This window comes from Procambarus clarkii, chromosome 91 (assembly GCF_040958095.1).
Source record: "Procambarus clarkii isolate CNS0578487 chromosome 91, FALCON_Pclarkii_2.0, whole genome shotgun sequence".
Lineage (NCBI taxonomy): Eukaryota > Metazoa > Arthropoda > Malacostraca > Decapoda > Cambaridae > Procambarus > Procambarus clarkii.
In genome coordinates this window covers 13,767,392-13,779,507 of record NC_091240.1, presented here as the reverse complement: position 1 = coordinate 13,779,507, position 12,116 = coordinate 13,767,392, and the positions used below count along the sequence as shown (strand labels likewise).

Sequence of the window (12,116 nt, the reverse complement as noted above, 5' to 3'; positions counted from 1 at the left end):
GTACTTGGGGTATATAACCAGGTGGGCAGCGCGGAGGGCAGCCAGTGGAACTCCGACTAGACCTGTCCCAGGACAGTGTGAGTCGCCGAGATGCGTACCGCTCTCATCCTCGCCCTTGTGGCAGCCTCCGCCTTAGCAGGTAAATCCCCCCTCACCCTCCTCCATAGTGTGACAGCTCCCGGTGGCTTACCTGGCCTTACAAGTGCTCTCGCGCTTGGTGCAACTTTAAGTGTGACAGTGGTGCAGTGTTTCGCAAGTGCTACGGGTGCTGGATCACTTTATAACGCACGCTTGCCACAGTGTTTAAATCTGAAATGAAGTAAAGGAACGCCAGTGTAGTGTTGGTGAACATTATCATGGGACATATTCTTCTGCCACTTCTGCACACCAACCCCTCCTCCCCCCCCCCTCCTCCAGGTGTTACTGCCCCCCCCACGTCACCCTCCAGGTGTTACTGTCCCCCCACGTCACCCTCCAAGTGTTACTGCCCCCCCACGTCACCCTCCAGGTGTTACTGCCCCCCCCACGTCACCCTCCAGGTGTTACTGCCCCCCCCCACGTCACCCTCCAGGTGTTACTGCCCCCCCCCCCACGTCACCCTCCAAGTGTTACTGCCCCCCACGTCACCCTCCAGGTGTTACTGCCCCCCACGTCACCCTCCAGGTGTTACTGCCCCCCCCACGTCACCCTCCAGGTGTTACTGCCCCCCCACGTCACCCTCCAGGTGTTACTGCCCCCCCCACGTCACCCTCCAGGTGTTACTGCCCCCCCCCACGTCACCCTCCAGCTGTTACTGCCCCCCCACGTCACCCTCAAGGTGTTACTGCCCCCCACGTCACCCTCCAGGTGTTACTGCCCCCCACGTCACCCTCAAGGTGTTACTGCCCCCCACGTCACCCTCCAAGTGTTACTGCCCCCCCACGTCACCCTCCAGGTGTTACTGCCCCCCCCACGTCACCCTCCAGGTGTTACTGCCCCCCCCCACGTCACCTTCCAAGTGTTACTGCCCCCCACGTCACCCTCCAGGTGTTACTGCCCCCCCCCACGTCACCCTCCAGGTGTTACTGCCCCCCCCACGTCACCCTCCAGGTGTTACTGCCCCCCACGTCACCCTCCAGGTGTTAAAGCCCCCCCCCCACGTCACCCTCCAGGTGTTACTGCCCCCCCCCCCCACGTCACCCTCCAGCTGTTACTGCCCCCCCACGTCACCCTCAAGGTGTTACTGCCCCCCACGTCACCCTCCAGGTGTTACTGCCCCCCACGTCACCCTCAAGGTGTTACTGCCCCCCACGTCACCCTCCAGGTGTTACTGCCCCCCACGTCACCCTCCAGCTGTTACTGCCCCCCCACGTCACCCTCAAGGTGTTACTGCCCCCCCACGTCACCCTCCAGGTGTTACTGCCCCCCACGTCACCCTCAAGGTGTTACTGCCCCCCACGTCACCCTCCAGGTGTTACTGCCCCCCACGTCACCCTCAAGGTGTCACTGCCCCCACGGCACCCTCCAGGTGTTACTGCCCCCCCCCACGTCACCCTCCAGGTGTTACTGCTCCCCCACGTCACCCTCCAGGTGTTACTGCCCCCCCCACGTCACCCTCCAGGTGTTACTGCCCCCCACGTCACCCTCCAGGTGTTACTGCCCCCCCCACGTCACCCTCCAGGTGTTACTGCTCCCCCACGTCACCCTCCAGGTGTTACTGCCCCCCCCACGTCACCCTCCAGGTGTTACTGCCCCCCACGTCACCCTCCAGGTGTTACTGCCCCCCCCACGTCACCCTCCAGGTGTTACTGCTCCCCCACGTCACCCTCCAGGTGTTACTGCCCCCCCCCCCCCCCACGTCACCCTCCAGGTGTTACTGCCCCCCACGTCACCCTCCAGGTGTTACTGCCCCCCACGTCACCCTCCAGGTGTTACTGCCCCCCCCACGTCACCCTCCAGGTATTATAATGATAATGCTCATTATACAAGTGCTTACTAGTTTAAATTGCTATCTAAAGTGGCACTGAGTATTGTAAATGTCTGGAAGTTCCCAACTCTGCTTCAGAGCATCTGTCATCACACATGTGGCTGTATAAACCACATGTGTTCTCTTAACAGACACATATGTGCGTCATTCGAAGACGACTTACATATGCTGTCAACAGCTTGACATTCAGATGTCAAGGAAGGTGTGAAAACTGACTACCAGCGATAATAAGCTTTGGAGAGATTATGTGATTCTCGTCATGTATAGAGACTAGGTGAAGGGCCGTAGCCTCCACCCCCTTGTGTGAGCCTCCACCCCCTTGTGTGAGCCTCCACCCCCTTGTGTGAGCCTCCACCCCCTTGTGTGAGCCTCCACCCCCTTGTGTGAGCCTCCACCCCCTTGTGTGAGCCTCCACCCCCTTGTGTGAGCCTCCACCCCCTTGTGTGAGCCTCCACCCCCTTGTGTGAGCCTCCACCCCCTTGTGTGAGCCTCCACCCCTTGTGTGAGCCTCCACCCCCTTGTGTGAGCCTCCACCCCCTTGTGTGAGCCTCCACCCCCTTGTGTGAGCCTCCACCCCCTTGTGTGAGCCTCCACCCCCTTGTGTGAGCCTCCACCCCCTTGTGTGAGCCTCCACCCCCTTGTGTGAGCCTCCACCCCCTTGTGTGAGCCTCCACCCCCTTGTGTGAGCCTCCACCCCCTTGTGTGAGCCTCCACCCCCTTGTGTGAGCCTCCACCCCCTTGTGTGAGCCTCCACCCCCTTGTGTGAGCCTCCACCCCTTTGTGTGAGCCTCCACCCCTTTAGCCCCTTGTGAGCCTCCACCCCCTTGTGTGAGCCTCCACCCCCTTGTGTGAGCCTCCATCCCTTGTGTGAGCCTCCACCCCCTTGTGTGAGCCTCCACCCCCCTTGTGTGAGCCTCCACCCCCTTGTGTGAGCCTCCACCCCCTTGTGTGGCAGTTGTGTCCACACACACAAACACCAAATATATATATATATATATATATATATATATATATATATATATATATATATATATATATATATATATATATATATATATATAAATAAGAGAGAAGCGGGTGGCGTATGGTAAGAAGGAGAGTGTGAGGGAGCATCAGGGGTAGTGAGGGTAGCCAAGTTAATGAGGAAGTGTCAGGCGGTGTGAGGGGGCTGGTCCAGCCGGCCTCCACCTCCTCCTCTCCCTTGTATTACAACCCTCTTAGGTCTCTCAGGCCCTCCCTAGTGTACCTACACGTACTTGTGTATATATATATCTCCTGACACCCATCCTGTCAAGTTGGTCCATTAACGTGTGTCAGGAGCTGTTGTTACCTGTGGTTGTGATGGGGGGTGGTTGACACCGCTCCCCGCCTCACCTCACACTCAGGGCTGGGGGTACACTCAGGGCTGGGGTACACTCAGGGCTGGGGGTACACTCAGGGCTGGGGTACACTCAGGGCTGGGGGGTACACTCAGGGCTGGGGGGACCACTAGGGGTGGGGGTACACTCAGGGCTGGGGGTACACTCAGGGCTGGGGGTACACTCAGGGCTGGGGGTACACTCAGGGCTGGGGGTACACTCAGGGCTGGGGGTACACTCAGGGCTGGGGTACACTCAGGGCTGGGGGTACACTCAGGGCTGGGGGTACACTCAGGGCTGGGGGTACACTCAGGGCTGGGGGTACACTCAGGGCTGGGGGTACACTCAGGGCTGGGGGTACACTCAGGGCTGGGGGTACACTCAGGGCTGGGGTACACTCAGGGCTGGGGTACACTCAGGGCTGGGGTACACTCAGGGCTGGGGTACACTCAGGGCTGGGGTACACTCAGGGCTGGGTGTACACAGCACGGTGCCTGGCAAGTGATGATGTCACCCATGGTAAAGGGTCCATTGAGCGTCCAATATCAGGAAATTACTAATATACACAAACTGGCAATAATACTCTTCCTGGCCCACAGCCTTAGTTATCACGCTAACACCGTCACACTAACACTGTCACGCTGACACTGTCACGCTGACACTGTCACGCTAACACCGTCACGCTAACACTGTCACGCTGACACTGTCACGCTAACACTGTCACGCTAACACTGTCACGCTGACACTGTCACGCTGACACTGTCACGCTAACACTGTCACGCTAACACTGTCACGCTGACACTGTCACGCTGACACTGTCACGCTAACACTGTCACGCTGACACTGTCACGCTGACACTGTCACGCTAACACCGTCACGCTAACATCGTCACGCTAACACCGTCACGCTAACACTGTCACGCTAACACTGTCACGCTAATACCGTCATACTAACACTGTCACACTAATACCGTCACACTAACACCGTCACGCTAACACTGTCCAGCTAACACTGTCACGCTAACACTGTCACGCTAATACCGTCACACTAACACTGTCACACTAATACCGTCACACTAACACCGTCACGCTAACACTGTCACGCTAACACTGTCACGCTAACACTGTCACGCTAACACCGTCACGCTAACACCGTCACGCTAACACCGTCACGCTAACACCGTCACGCTAATACCGTCACGCTAATACCGTCACACTAATACCGTCACACTAACACCGTCACACTAACACCGTCACGCTAACACTGTCACGCTAACACCGTCACGCTAACACCGTCACGCTAACACCGTCACGCTAACACTGTCACGCTAATACCGTCACGCTAACACTGTCACGCTAATACCGTCACACTAACACTGTCACACTAATACCGTCACACTAACACCGTCACGCTAACACTGTCACGCTAACACTGTCACGCTAACACCGTCACACTAACACCGTCACACTAACAGTCACACTAACATCGTCACACTAACAGTCACAGTAACACCGTCACTTACACTGTCACACTAACACCGTCACACTAACAGTCACAGTAACACCGTCACACTAACAGCCACACTAACACCGTCACACTAACAGTCACACTAACATCGTCACATTAACACTGTCACACTAACATCGTCACACTAACACTGTCACGCTAACACCGTCACACTAACAGTCACACTAACATCGTCACACTAACACTGTCACACTAACACCGTCACACTAACATCGTCACACTAACATCGTCACAATAACACCGTCACACTAACAGTCACACTAACATCGTCACATTAACACTGTCACACTAACATCGTCACACTAACACTGTCACACTAACAGTCACACTAACACCGTCACACTAACATCGTCACACTAACATCGTCACACTAACACTGTCAAATAAGTACTGTGAAAATAATAAGATAACATAACACATTCGGTGAATCCATTATGCACTTGATCAACAAGTAGACCTGACCACTGACTGGCGTGCACTAGACTGCATCACCTCACTACGTCTTATATGTGACTTGTCACTGTTGAGGGCCACATGTGAGTCCCATGTGGGGTTAATGGTGAATACCACTCATAATAGTCCATCTTAAGATATCTCCAGTGCTCAGGTCTACATCATAAACATTGTAGAACAAGTTGAAATATCACATAATGTTACAACTGCGATATCACATAATGGTGGCGGTCGTGGTTGATCAAGTGGCACATGGGTGACTTGTGAGTTCACTGGGCAGTTGGATAAGATAATAAGGGTTAGAGAACACTCTGAGTGGCCCCCCTGAGTGCCCCCCTGAGTGGCCCCCCTGAGTGCCCCCCTCACATAACCAGGTTGACCTTGCGTCTGTCTCCAGCTGCCCCCCTGGCCCTTCTCTCAGTCACAGTCGCTGCTTCAGGTTATGGTGGACGAGTAGCCCGGCCTGTACAGCTCCTGCGCTCCATGCTCCTCCTTAAACTGGGGCGACAGTTTAACATGTGGCCACAGACGTGGCCAGCCCACGGTGAGCTGGACCACGTGTCCGGCCCACATGTCATGGTCTATCGCCCTCTAGCGCCCACCGAGTTAGTAATAGTCTATCGCCATCTATTTTGAAGTTAAATTATAGTATTTTTAGTTAAGAGTATTTAAGGAGGGAGTGTTATAGTAGCATTACGTGGAAGACTGGGGAGACAAAAGTTAGAGAGGGCAAGGTGTTCCGTCGAGGCTAGCAAGATCCTGGGTGAGGTAAGGTTAGAGTCATGGTGAGAGAAGGTTAGGGCCGGATACATATGGAGCACTTAGGTGTCCACTTACACGATATGTATCTTTTATCACGGCGGGATAGTCAGCATGCACATGATAAGTTAAGAGCTCCTAGTCCCCGTGAGAAGCTCCCCAACCTCAGCTTTGTGTTCCCGACCACCTCCTGGTACTCCGGAGGTCGTCAACTGTTTGGTAAACTCCTCACCATGTCGTCACGGTCGGGGTCACAGGTCCTTGTGTCTTGTGATTGGTTATGTGTCCGGCCCAGCTGGTGCCCACTTGACCCCTGTATCATGGTGGGCCAATTGATTATCACATCACTATCTTGTTTGTCTGGCTGTTGGCGTAGTGTTGTTGGCCCGGAATACTGTTATCGCTGTCAAGACTGAGGTGGGTCTGTACCCCCGTTGAGACACGGTGGTGGGGTCTGTACCCCGGCTGAGACACGGTGGTGGGGTCTGTACCCCGGCTGAGACACGGTGGTGGGGTCTGTACCCCCGTTGGTACTGGGGACCGTGGTGGGGTCTGTACCCCGTTGGGACGACGGTGAAAGAGTAGCTAATATCTGAGTGACTCTCACCTACCAGAAGATGGTAGTACGAATCCCCTGCTTCATAATACCCAGCAATATACCCCTTAACAAAGCGTGAAGAACAAGACAGAACATCAATATACCCTTAACAGAGCGTGAAGAACAAGACAGAACATCAATATACCCTTAACAAAGCGTGAAGAACAAGACATAACATCAATATATCCTTAACAAAGCGTGTAGAACAAGACATAACATCAATATACCCTTAACAGAGCGTGAAGAACAAGACATAACATCAATATACCCTTAACAAAGCGCGAAGAACAAGACATAACATCAGTATACCCTTAACAGAGCGTGAAGAACAAGACATAACATCAATATACCCTTAACAGAGCGTGAAGAACAAGACATAACATCAGTATACCCTTAACAGAGCGTGTAGAACAAAGAGATAAAAGTCATCAACAGATCATGGAGGTGTACAAGTATTGTACTGATTGACTCAGCGCTTCCACAGCTCCTTAAGATAACAACACCACATTATCACTGAAGATGATATGCCTCAAGTATAACACTTACCACCCATAGTGACAGGCTTACCAACCTCCCACCACCCATAGTGACAGGCTTACCATCCTCCACCACCCATAGTGACAGGCTTACCAACCTCCCACCACCCATAGTGACAGGCTTACCAACCTCCCACCACCCATAGTGACAGGCTTACCATCCTCCACCACCCATAGTGACAGGCTTACCAACCTCCACCACTCATAGTGACAGGCTTACCAACCTCCACCACCCATAGTGACAGGCTTACCATCCTCCACCACCCATAGTGACAGGCTTACCAACCTCCCACCACCCATAGTGACAGGCTTACCAACCTCCCACCACCCATAGTGACAGGCTTACCATCCTCCCACCACCCATAGTGACAGGCTTACCAACCTCCCACCACCCATAGTGACAGGCTTACCAACCTCCACCACCCATAGTGACAGGCTTACCATCCTCCACCACCCATAGTGACAGGCTTACCAACCTCCCACCACCCATAGTGACAGGCTTACCAACCTCCCACCACCCATAGTGACAGGCTTACCAACCTCCCACCACCCATAGTGACAGGCTTACCAACCTCCCACCACCCATAGTGACAGGCTTACCAACCTCCCACCACCCATAGTGACAGGCTTACCATCCTCCACCACCCATAGTGACAGGCTTACCAACCTCCACCACCCATAGTGACAGGCTTACCATCCTCCACCACCCATAGTGACAGGCTTACCAACCTCCCACCACCCATAGTGACAGGCTTACCAACCTCCCACCACCCATAGTGACAGGCTTACCAACCTCCCACCACCCATAGTGACAGGCTTACCAACCTCCACCACCCATAGTGACAGGCTTACCAACCTCCAGCACCCATAGTGACAGGCTTACCAACCTCCAGCACCCATAGTGACAGGCTTACCAACCTCCACCACCCATAGTGACAGGCTTACCAACCTCCCACCACCCATAGTGACAGGCTTACCAACCTCCACCACCCATAGTGACAGGCTTACCAACCTCCAGCACCCATAGTGACAGGGTTACCAACCTCCAGCACCCATAGTGACAGGCTTACCAACCTCCAGTACCCATAGTGACAGGGTTACCAACCTCCAGCACCCATAGTGACAGGCTTACCAACCTCCACCACCCATAGTGACAGGCTTACCAACCTCCACCACCCATAGTGACAGGGTTACCAACCTCCAGCACCCATAGTGACAGGCTTACCAACCTCCACCACCCATAGTGACAGGTTTACCAACCTCCAGCACCCATAGTGACAGGCTTACCAACCTCCCACCACCCATAGTGACAGGGTTACCAACCCTCCTCACAGCCACAGTGTTTTTCTACCACAGACGTGGCCAGACATTTACAATGCTAACCAGCATATATACATTTGCTTCTGTCCTCCATGGACAGGGTTAGAGATGTGTTAAACATATAGTTCAGGGGTTCATTGAACACTCAACCACAGAAGGTGATTGTAGTGCTTTTAAAATTCTAATCTAACCTACATACATAAATACACATACTTACGTATGTTTTCCATAAACAATGTTCGAGGTGTCTTTTACAGTGTCATTTAATATGCGTTTACAAAGGTGAAATGCAAATCTGACCAACTTCCACATATCCTGTATGCACATACACACACACACATATATTATTATTATTAAATATATATACACACACACACACACATATGTATTCTCAGTCTTGCTTTTTACAGGTCGGCGTTCAATCCCCGACCGTCCAAGTTGTTGGGCACCTTTCCTTTCTTCCGTCCATTCCCATTTCCCTATCCTCATGTCCCATCCAAATGCTATATAGCCGTAATGGCTTGGCGCTTTATCCTGATAATTATCTTATTGCTAATATGTTTAGTTATATAATATTTTTCTTATTCTTATAAGGCATTATACATTATTCGAGGTGCGTGTACACATATGTAAACATAATGTATATACATGTATATTTATTTTAGGGGGAAATACGATTTTAACATTGTTCAACAGTAACCAATAATGTTACAATATGACGTAGGAAACCACTCTACTGCTGCTACAGCAGTAGAGTGGTTTGTACTGAGTGGCGAGATATACATCAGTTGCACTCACTCACTCACTCACTCACTCACTCACTCACTCACTCATTATCATAGACCCGCATGAACGACCCCTTCGAGTCATTCATGCAACAATTGTGTCGACAATGCTCCGCCTGCAAGGAGAGGTTCCTCTATAGTAGTGTGGGGGTCAGTGCAGAGTGTGTCAGGTCTCCAGCCTCTGTAAGACTTGTGTGAGAAGCAGTACACCTTTGACCAAACTGACTATTATAACCCAAGTCTGTGCACCAGGTTCTATCACGCTAACAGTCGTCCATCGCACTAATCACATATAACTTCTTTAATCACATCATTTCCCAATGTAATCCTCTTAGTAACACAGAACTATCCTAACTTAGCACTTGTGAGTGGGTTAAAAGGGAGACACCCTCCGGGTCGTCTGTTAGTGTTGTATGAATATGTTCAGTTGGGTGTTGAAGTGATGGGTAATGTTGTTGTTGTGTTGTGCAGGTCCTACAGGCCAGCGGACCTCCTGCGCCCTCCACTGCACCGATACCAACCTATACTTATATCAACCAGGTAAAGTGAACTGTTGTTTGGGCTGCACTGACTGACAGCCCGCGCTGTAATGGCATGATATATTTATGGTCACATTTAGAATGTTAATTCAATAGATATATGTAAATACACACTATACACACATGACACACTCACCATACAACACCCGCTCACACACACTCACCATACAACACCCGTTCACACACACACACACACACACACACACACACACACACACACACACACACACACCATACAACACCCCCTACACACACACACACCCACATGACAGCCGTGACAGGGACCATGTGAGCAGGACAGTAACCCTCTCCCCCTCCCGGCGGACGACAGGCAAAAGCTACATATACGACTACTCTGTGACCACGTCGACGGCGCTACTGGGCGCCCTGGAGGATGACGCCCACCTCCACATCACCGCCAGGGCCCACATCGACGTCTCCGCCCCCTGCGAGTACACGCTCAGGGTGAGTCTCGCTACACTTCTCCTGCTTGTATACACCTGTCCTATTTGTATATTACAGTACGGCCCAATACCTCGAGGCTCAATTTAGACCCAAATATCACAGGAAAAAGGTTATCATGCATAACCAAACTCAATTACGGGCTCACCATAGCCCGTGCTACATGGACACTTCGTCCTGAGTAGCTAAATCTTTAACAACAACAACATACCTCGTGGCTGATCACATTAGTATAGGAGAGCGGAATTTTTTAATGTTTATCTCTACTGAAACTATTCAATCTGTACGTTTTCTTTAATAGAGCTCAAATGCAGGAGGGGTAACTCGTCTCGGTGTGTAACCGCTCAGATAATTCAGATAATTTTTATACAGATGGGCGACTCAAGTCAAGTACTGTGCTTCAGCTACTCTAACTAGTTATAGGGTATATGATATAGGCGATGTACCTGCTATAATTAGGTACTGATTGTGGAGTACGAGCGGGACAGAAATGGTTGGGCATGTTTCCTTATACCCAATGCAGATCTGTATTCACCAATCTTCAATGTATTATGTATTCAACCATCACCAAGGATCACCAATTAGATTTGTTATTATTATTTTCTACCACAGATGTGGCCACACATTTACAATGCTAAGCATCATATATATATATATATATATATATATATATATATATATATATATATATATATATATATATATATATATATATATATATATTTTTTTTTTTCTTCTTTCATCCTCCATGGCCAGGGTGAGAGATCTATTAAACATATAGTTCAGGTATTTATTGAACACTCAACCACAGACGGTGATTGTAGTGCTTTTAAAATCTCTCGAGCATTTACAACGCCATTAAAATGATGTACTAAATTGCCCTAACCTAACCTAACCGAGGACCCACAAATAGAAAACGGGACATCACGTCAATTTTACGAGCCGTTATGATTGTTAGCACACCAGTTTTTGGCCTTAGGAGATTTATACGTCAAAATTCGATGTAGTATTCGAGAGGGAGTTACCCGGGAGTTAGACAACTGTTGTGGCGGTTGCATCCTGGGGAGGGTCAGAAGTTCCACATTGGGGACCTCCATACAAGCCTAAATTATATATATACACAGGCTGTCTGCCCCCGACAAAACAAATTATAATACAAGATTGTTTCAACGACGACAATATAATTCGAAGAATGAGTCTTCTTGGTATTGTTGTTGACTGAAGTGGTGTTGGGAAGCAAGTGTTGTAGCAGCGTTGGTGGTGTTACAGGTGACAGATGTTTCTCTGGGCGGGTCGTCCCACGAGGAGCAGTTTGTGGCCGCCATCACCAAGTCTCCTCTGCGCTTCTCCTTCCAAGATGGCCGCGTGGAGCGCCTCTGCAGCCAGGTGTCGGAGCCCGCCTGGGTCCTCAACTTCAAGCGGGGCGTTCTCTCCACCTTCCAGAACTCCTTCACCAATAAAGGCACAGAGGTAAGCTCTCTCCTACGATTAATTTTTAACAAAGTTAATGATCCCTTAATAATCAATTTTTCATAGCATAGTTAATACCTTGCATCATCGCGGTCTCATTGTATCGTGTCTACAGCAGGTGGAGGAGACCGATATTTCTGGAGTGTGTACGACTGCGTACAGAAGCGTATCTGAGGGTGACGTAGTGAGCATAGAGAAGACCAAGGACCTCACTTCTTGCACCGGAAGACCCAGTCTGTCGTCGTACATAACTTCCAGTAGCTACATCACCGACTCCCCCGTGCAGAGTCTGCCGGTCTTCAAGAGCACGAGCACCTGCAGACAGAGAATAGAAGAAGGAGTG

The 12,116-nt window shown here is 51.0% G+C and overlaps 1 protein-coding gene across 1 annotated transcript in view; it reads left to right on the top strand.

The window, feature by feature from the left end:
- Positions 1-12,116, top strand: part of LOC138359572 (vitellogenin-like) — a 17,478-nt gene continuing 5,362 nt past the window's right edge. Inside the window, exons 1-5 of the mRNA XM_069318921.1 lie at positions 1-139; positions 9,774-9,842; positions 10,173-10,306; positions 11,573-11,773; positions 11,889-12,113. Of these exons, the coding sequence (XP_069175022.1) occupies positions 91-139; positions 9,774-9,842; positions 10,173-10,306; positions 11,573-11,773; positions 11,889-12,113 (678 nt within the window). The 5' untranslated portion in view covers positions 1-90. The remainder of the gene's footprint in view (positions 140-9,773; positions 9,843-10,172; positions 10,307-11,572; positions 11,774-11,888; positions 12,114-12,116) is intronic.